At 36.8% G+C, this 8,844-nt stretch overlaps 1 protein-coding gene across 1 annotated transcript in view; it reads left to right on the forward strand.

The window, feature by feature from the left end:
- The window catches only part of spryd3 (SPRY domain containing 3), an 82,963-nt gene extending 74,828 nt beyond the window's left edge, over nt 1-8,135 (forward strand). The window contains exons 10-12 of the mRNA XM_016283954.1: nt 3,278-3,397; nt 3,553-3,686; nt 5,351-8,135. Coding sequence (XP_016139440.1) covers nt 3,278-3,397; nt 3,553-3,686; nt 5,351-5,485 — 389 coding nt within the window. The 3' untranslated portion in view covers nt 5,486-8,135. The remainder of the gene's footprint in view (nt 1-3,277; nt 3,398-3,552; nt 3,687-5,350) is intronic.
- Nucleotides 8,136-8,844: the final 709 nt, after the last annotated feature.

Genomic DNA, 8,844 nt, shown 5'->3' on the forward strand with positions numbered 1-8,844 from the left:
ATTTGTTGTCATTTAAGACTCACTTAATATTTAATCTTAAAAACACTAATAATTTAATAACAATGTTAAATATAATATTTTGGAAATCTCTAAATAAATATAAAATTGTCATAGTGTACATTGTCATGATGCCTAAATTTGCATTTAAAATGAATGAATTATTTTAAAATAATATTTATGTGTGTGTATATTCATGAATTAATGGGGAAAAAAATCAATTTCCATTAAATATACAAATGTCAAAATACTGTACTGTATATTGCATATAAATATTGAAATATATAGAAAAAATATAAATATTTATTAATTAATGTGTATGTTATATATGTTAAATCTTTATATTTGCTTTTTTAAAATGCATAAAAATTCTAATTCATTTTAAAATTCCCCTTTAATTTACGAGTTTATATACATTTCAAAATATAAAATATATATAAATTTTTTTTTAGATAGATAGAAAGATAGATAAGATATAATATTTTATATCCAATCGTAGTAAATAAATCATTTTAACATTTCTTCATAAATCAAATTTTTTCCCTTTAATTTATGAATTTATATATTTCCAAATATATTTATATTATGTTACTGATCATAACATGACAGTAATTATTGCATCGAAGCAAATTTTCGTACCAGTGCATCTCCAGAAGTGATGGAAGTTTGTTTATTTGCTAGTGAATTCACCCAGGCCTTGTGTTCTTCTCGAGTATGAAAAATTCCGTCACATCATCGCTCTCATCAGGGCGATGCAGTTTGTCTTTGGCACCTCGAGGAGTGTCAGGCTCTCTTGTCAGCTTTTGCGGAGCTGCATTTATGGGGCATGTCTTTTCTGCGCCTCATTGCGGCACCCGCTGATGGAGGTCTGCCATTGGCACAGAAGCGGGTCAGATCAGGGGGGCATGACTCATTGTCCTGCCCTGATCTATAAGAGGCCCACATCTATGACTCATAATCCTGTTAGTCATCACGTAGAGACATGTTATAGCCGCTGATATGTCGCTCTGGGGGTCGGCATCCTCACACGAATCACATCCAATGACAGCGGGGCTATTCGTATCTCATTTTGATGAAGAAATAATGCTGGAAGTCAGGGTGATGAATTTATTTGGAGTTTGGAACAAGCATACAATCCCCAGTCCTGCTTTAATTCATCCGCTGACTGTGCCAAGTGGGTCGAAATAGTTGGCAGAGAGTCGCTTCACCCCAAATCACTATTTTCAGTCTTGTTCCCTTCGTTTTAGCGGGGTACGTGACCCTTCCCCGTTAAGGTTACTTGAAAATGTTGATGGCACAAACAAGCAAATCGTTTTTCCGTTCTTAGCCGCCAGGCTCATAAAGCGCCCTTCTTGTTTGCGGAAGTGAGTCTACGTTCCCGGTCTTTTCCAGAGAACAGCTCTGACATTCGAGGAAAGCCCTCTCTGCACTCCGGTGTACCGTTTCCTGTCGGCTCGGGTGCCAGAGGGCCTAAAAGCTCTCCAGCAGGCTCTATTTTTAGTCGCCTTCCTCTCCCACAGCGGTCGCGGTGTTTGCAGAGTGTGGTGTTGGGACAGAGGCCCACATGGGAATCATAATGATACAGTGTCTTCATCTCCCTCCGCATGTTGAGATAGGGATTGTTTAAACAGTATCCTGAGCTGGGAACGGGTCCCATGACAACTCCACAAATATTTACCAGCCACACACTGCAAGAGGGTTTTTTGTCTGCAGGCTACCTTTCCGTGTTTTTCTTTCACTTGCTCTTGATTGTTGTTGTCTCTTTGTTTTGTTATCTTCTTATATAAGGAGAACTTCAACTTAGAAGAAAGAAACGTACAGAGGCATGAAAGCACATCTCCGTTCATCCTGTCAGTTTCTGGATGAAGACTATAAGACTTCTCTGGATCATTAAGAGCAAATGTGTGAGGAATGCAGCATTAGCGCTTAGGTTCACGTCAGGTCTTGACAGCGCTCTGATGCAAAGCACTAACTTTCGCATTTCTTCTTTTATGTCCTAAAATTCATTCAGATGATTAGTTTTCACCTCCATCATTGAGTGTAAAGGGGTCAGCCTTTAAAAAGATAATGAGACGAGATACAGAAACAAATATTATGAAATATGAAATCAAACACTGTGTAAATCACTCATTTTGCCTATGGTGGTACTGTCCAACAGCGACACCAGCAGATGACGTTTCAGGTGGAGGTAGCGCTTAAATTAATAGAGCACCTCCATACCTCCATGTGACCATAATGATACCTGTTTAACAGGGATTTTCTGTACGAAAAGATGAAAAATCAAAGATACACAAAATATGCTTTTTTGTATTATTGTATTTATGTAGATTTGAAGCCATGTAAAAATGTTTAAAGGCATCAGCTTGATCAGACTCCGTTACCCCATATGGTAATACCATGGTACTTTTGGTGTTTTTTGTTTCATTAATTTGTGTTACATGTGAAAAAATAGGTTACGGAGCATTTTCCAAATATGATAACTATAACTGTACTTTACGCATGGTACACTACCGTTCAAACGTTTGGGGTTGGTATGAGTTTTTATTTAAGTTTTTTTTTAGTTTTTTTGAAAGAAGTCACTTATGCCGAGTTCACACTGCACGATTTTCAAACTCGTCGTATCGCCGTTGTTTTCACACTGCGTGGCTATCTGTATTATGCTCACCGAGGCAGTGAAAATCCAACAAAAACAGAAACATTATGAAATATTACAAATTAAAATAACTGTTTTGTATTTTATTATATTTTAACACATTATTTATTCCTGTGATGCAAAGCTGAATTTTCAGCATTATGACTCCAGTCTTCAGTGTCACATGAGCCTCCAGAAATAATTCTAATATGCTGATTTGTGGCTCAAAAAACATTTCTAATTAATGTAGAACACAGTTGTGCTGCTTCATATTTTTTTTTAGAAACCATAATACATTTTTCCAGGACTTTATGATGAATAAAAAGATATAAAGAGCAGCATTCATTTTAAATAGAAATCTTTTTTTAAACATTTTAAATGTCTTCTTTTGATCAATTTAATGCATTCATGCTGAATACAAGTATTTATTTCTTTAAAAATGTACCAGCTCCAAACTCTTGGATGGTAGTGTAAATATACACACTAGTACAGTTTTTTCTGATTGACCTTAAGAGTTGTTCCTCAATTTTTCAGTGTATGAATGGCCAGGATATATGTCGAGTTAATTTGCATATACATTTTGATGTAAAATCGTGGTTTATTAATGAATGTAGCTGCATTTGAACTGCCCATCATATCTGCTCATAGATGATGGGAAGATCTTCCATGGAAGTGGAGTAGGAGACCAGTTTGGCCCTCGCTGTTTTGAAGGGGACATCATGGGCTGTGGAATAATGTTTCCTCGGGACTATGTGCTGGACTATGAAGGTAAGAACACGTATAGGGTGCAGAAATTTTCCATTTTGTTCACATTACTGCCAATGCATACTTGAAAATACATACTTTGATCAATTTAGCATGCTTCTCAGGACTGTAGTCCACGTTTTTAGATGTGCATCCAGCTCAATTGGTTTCTCTGTCAGATGAAATGGACGACTGGGATGCTGCTGATGTACAACCAAAGCAGGGGCGTGTCGAAAATTTACTGTATTTGAACGATGAAGACGAGGAAGAGGGAGATGATCCAGAACAAGAACATGAGGGCCGAAAGGTTATGGTGAGTATTTAAAAAAATGTTTTTATGATATAAACAATTTGATTTATTGTAAAGGCAGATTCAGATTTAAAGGGATAGTTCACCCAAAAATTGTCATTAATTACTCACCCTCATGTCGTTCCAAACCCGTAAGACCTCTGTTCATCTTCAGAACACAAATTCAGATATTTTGATGAATTCTGAGAGCTGTCTGACCCTCCCATAGACAGCAAGGATCCTTACACGATCAAGGTCCAGAAACGTAGCAAGGACATCGTTAAAATAATCCATGTGACATCAGGGGTTCAACCGTAATTTTACGAAGCTACGAGAATACTTTTTTTGCGCAAAAGAAAAAAAAAACGACTTTATTCAAATTTGTCTCCTCCGCGTCACCCTTTAGTGCCATTTTGGAGAATATCCACTGAACATAAATGGCGTATGTGTCAGCTGCGCCACGCGTATACGTTGTACGTACGCTTTGATTTGAACGAAAACAATGTATCCGCGTGGCGCAGCTGACACAAAACAGCATATACAATTTACGTTCAGTGGATACTATCCAAAATGGCGCGGAGGGTGACGAATTGTTGAATAAAGTCGTTATTTTTTTTCTTTCGCGCAAAAAAAGTATTCTCGTAGCTTCGTAAAATTATGGTTGAACCCCTGATGTCACATGGATTAATTTACCGATCTCCTTGCTGGGTGAGTAATTAATAACAGAATTTTTGGGTGAACTAACCCTTTAACATAACAGGAATAAATTACATTTAAATATTTTGAAATAGAAAACCAATAATTGTAATAATATTTCATAATATTACTTTCCCAGGGTTTTTAATCAAATAAATGTAGCCTTGGTGAGCAAAAGAGACTTTTTTCCCGAAAACATTAAACATCATATTTATTTCTAACTTTTGACCTGTACTGTGTGCATATATTTTAATGTAATAGTTTAATGTGTGTTTGTTAATGTATGTATGTATGTATGTCTCCTAACTTAATGACTTTTTAGGCCACAAAATAAATTGTTACTTCTACTGAAGTGCTTAAAGCCTCAGTTCTGACAGCTAAACAAACGAATCATCGTTATTTGTTGTTTTAAAGCCGGTTGGAGTTGGTCATTCATCAAGTCAAATGTTTTAAGCTTGCAGAAGATTAATGCATTGAGGTCTCCCAGTGGGACGTTACACTATCAAGAGCCTTCCATGCCAAAAATTGCACTGCGCGACTGTAATAATCAGCGAGTTTCTGACTGTCGACTCGACACGATGGCTTAACCACAGTGCTGGTCGTTTTTGCCCACTGGGTGAGAGTTAAGATGCTCGCTTCCACACTTATGCAACAATATGAATAAGCTCGATATTTCATAAGAGCCGTCTTCTTGAGGGTACAGGATATCCCAGATGCGGACAAGATGAATTTGCTCGGCGATATTTCAGTCAGTCGCCTGGAAAGGCTTTTTAGTTCTAAAAGAACACCGAATACCCTCAGTGCTCAAAAACAGATGTTTGCCAAGTGTTTTCTTGTCCTCATCATGTGTCCCGAAGAGTTTTGGAACTAGCGTGTAGCAAGACCGTCAGACGCCCAGTCTCAGCCCTGTAGCTATGGAAATGCTGACTCACTCTCTTCCCTCTCCAGCTGTTGAAATGCTGACTCACTGTCGCCCCTCTGTGCTCATCTAGGTGTTCTTCACCCGGAACGGCAAGATTATCGGCAGGAGGGAAGTGGTTGTCCCGGCCGGAGGGTTTTACCCCACTATCGGGATGCTCAGCAGCGGAGAAAAGGTGAAGGTGGACCTCCATCCTCTCAGCGGATAATAAACGAGGAACTCCACATCTCCAAGCCACAAGCGGATGGAAAAGCCCCAAAAATTTATGCTGAGATTTCTCTCATCTTTTTGATATTTCAAGGCACTTCAAAATGCAAGTTTAACACGTCTAACACTCCAGTGCATGTTTCTTCTACAGCGATCACCTCAGCTTCAAACCACATATAGAGGGGTTTGTGGCATCAAATGGTTAATATTGGGCCTCAAAAGACCGGTTGACCGAAAAAAAGATACGTTTTGTTTATTGAAAATGCGTAGAAAATATTAAATTATATATTTTTTATGTACATGTACATATGTAAATTTACGTATTGGCTGCTACACAAACATTTATTTAGCAAAATCAATCATGATATTAATAAACAACTAGACACCCTAGAGACAAAGATATGGCATGTGGGTGTTAATAATTATTAATAAATGATAAATACATATAATAATGTTAAAAATAACTTCAGCGTTTTCCACAAGCACTCCCTCTCACAAATGACTTGTGAAGGTGATGAAAGCATATTACGGTTATTTTTCTTATTGTGATTCGTGCCATTTTTCGCTATTATTTCTATCTGAAAATGAGCGGTTGAGGGGAAGGTGTTTGCCAGTGGATAGCATGGAGTAACTGCTAATTGTGACGTCAGCGGAGGCGAGTTGTATTGTCTCCTGTTGTGTATCGTACACTCTCATCCGTCATCAGGAAACGCATGATGAGAGAGCAACACACCGAATCGGCTACTTCATGTTTATTTGTTCATGAATGCGTCTTAAACCAGTTATGCTTATTTAGTTCAGGCTTTTCTGTGAATGTAGATTTTTTTACATCAGCTTGTGGACATTTTATCAGATATTTCAGGGCAGACGCCACATTGGAGTCGGAAAACATGGAGCTGTTTATTCAGGAATTGTCCACTGTAATGTGAGCTAGTCTGGTTCACAAATGCTACAAGCACTTTAGAGACGCCTCAACTTAAGCTGATAGTCCGATGGGCAAGCGGCTGTGATGCTGCGCTCTAGACTTCTCAACAGATGCCATTTTGCACACCTCGCTGTTGCAATAATGCCCTTCCTCTTCTGTCCTGTTACATATCACATATTACATTCTTTGCCAAATTTAATGTCGAATTTTGTCCCTTTCAACAAAGTTTGAATGATATAAAATTTTTCTCTATATTGCCATAATTTAGTTTCTTAAGTTAAATCCTAGTTGAATCTCAGGATGTTGGTTATGTTCAGAATGAGATACTAGCTTACTGCATACTGCACAGCGTATACTGTATGTCTAAATTTTTTTAAGAATTTGAGAAAGTGCAAAATATTGGAAGCTTGTTTTGGCCATGGGATTAAATAAAAAGGGTCATTGACTTTTTATCTAACAATTCAGACTTTTTTCTCACAAAAAGTTTGTATCTTACAATTCTTTTTTTTTTTTTTTCTATTGCGGAATAGAAACTCACAATTCGATAAAGTCCAAATTGGGAGATAAAAAAGTTGGAATTACCTCATTCATTTTTAATTCTGTGGCAGGAGCAAAAAAATCAAACTTTGTGAGATGTAATTGCAAACTTAAAATTGTGAGGAAAAAAGTCTGTATTGTGAGATAAAAAAAAAATGTAATTCCATGGCGAAAAACAGAATTGCGAGAAGTTAGAATTCTGTGGGAGAAAGTCAGCGTTCAAAAGTTTTTTTTCCCTAATAGTGAGAAAAAGTTAAAAAAAAAAAAAAATCTTCCCCTTGGCGGAATCGGGCTTCCGTACAAAATTCAAAGATAACTTATATTGTTGTCACATAACCTCACCGCATCATCAAAATTGGATCAAAATATAACTTGTTTTAAAATAGCAGTACGATCGTATAAAGTAAGTTAGTGTTCAATGACCATTCTGGAATTGGAAGATCATGCTAAGTGCAATGCATTGTGGGAAATGCTACTGCACTATGCACATTTTGGCATTTCTATGCGTAAATGTTAATGCTATGCACGGTATACTGCAGAAATAATAAGTATGGTATGCTGTTCTGAATATAGCCATAGTCGTATTTGACGGGATGCATGGGGTTTCGAAGCACCTGCATCATTGAATAAGGAGCTTTGATTTATTCATCTGAAAGTTCCGCAGTGATTTATAACACCCTGCGTGTTTATCATAGACTATTTTCTGCTACCTAAAATACATTAAATGAGAACTGATGAGAAAAATGGTCATTCTAAAGAGAAGAATGGGTGTCACCGTGTACTAAAGACTTTCCATTTAGTGGTGAAATGAATATTCCAGATCAGATCATTGAACATAAAGAATTGCTTGTGTTCCAGACATAAATTGACAGCACAGGGAAGCCAAAACCAAATACCTCTATCAGTTAAGCTTATGCAAAAAGCCAAGCGGTTGTCCTCTCCAAGATCATCTGAATTCCTCCACTGGAATGTGGTTGCTTGGCGCATAAATGGGCGATGATCGTTTTGCTTTCACACAGTCTTCTTACTAAATGGAGACTTGTGTTGAAGATGTTGACGTGTTGCTCTAATTGTAGCATGCACTCTTTTGCTAATGTGTACATAATAAAGAAATGGTTATTTCCACACAAACTGTACTTGGGATTGCAGTCAAATTCCTTTTATACCTCCAGGGATGCTATTTTTAAAAAAAAAAACTGAATCCTGTCTGTTTGAAGGGTATAAAGAAGTTGATGTATTTTATGTATTGTCAACTAGAAATGAATTGGAGACCGTTTTGGTTTTGTGTGAACATTTTTACTTGGATGGTGTAAAGTTTCATGACCAGAGACATTGAAATTGAGGTTTTCCCCCACTGATAATGTCTGTCTCAGCTCAAAATAGATACAGCTACCATATTCATACAAATAATATTTAAACTGCTGTTATGTGTAAATGAGATTGCTCTCGCTCAAACTAATAATGATAGCAGGACAGAAAAAATGTTAAGTTATCAAACTGTGACCAGTGGGAAAACACTAATTTTTGAATAGGTAACGGAGTCTAATTATAAAACTGCAGATTTCAAAGTGTTATTGCATTAAAAGAAACCCAAGTTACCAATTATTATGCATTTATTCTTGGTATATCATATCCTTTTCCCAAACAATTGCATGTTAGTGATTTTTATATATTAATCTCATATCAAAATTACTAGCTTGTTTGCAGTTTTGTAGTGAGTCTTATTGAGCAACTGATCAATTATTAACGGATTTTCCCATTGGTTACAGTTACGGCCAAAAATAAACGCCATACTTTAAATACTTTATTTTTTTTTAAATGAAAGTTTGTTTCATGCTCACTTGGCTGGGGAAAAAAAAAAAGATAAGTACCTCTGTAGAAAAATAATACTCTCACTC

The sequence above is a fragment of the Sinocyclocheilus grahami genome, unplaced genomic scaffold, assembly GCF_001515645.1.
Source record: "Sinocyclocheilus grahami isolate Dianchi unplaced genomic scaffold, SAMN03320097.WGS_v1.1 scaffold178.1, whole genome shotgun sequence".
In the NCBI taxonomy this organism is placed as follows: domain Eukaryota; kingdom Metazoa; phylum Chordata; class Actinopteri; order Cypriniformes; family Cyprinidae; genus Sinocyclocheilus; species Sinocyclocheilus grahami.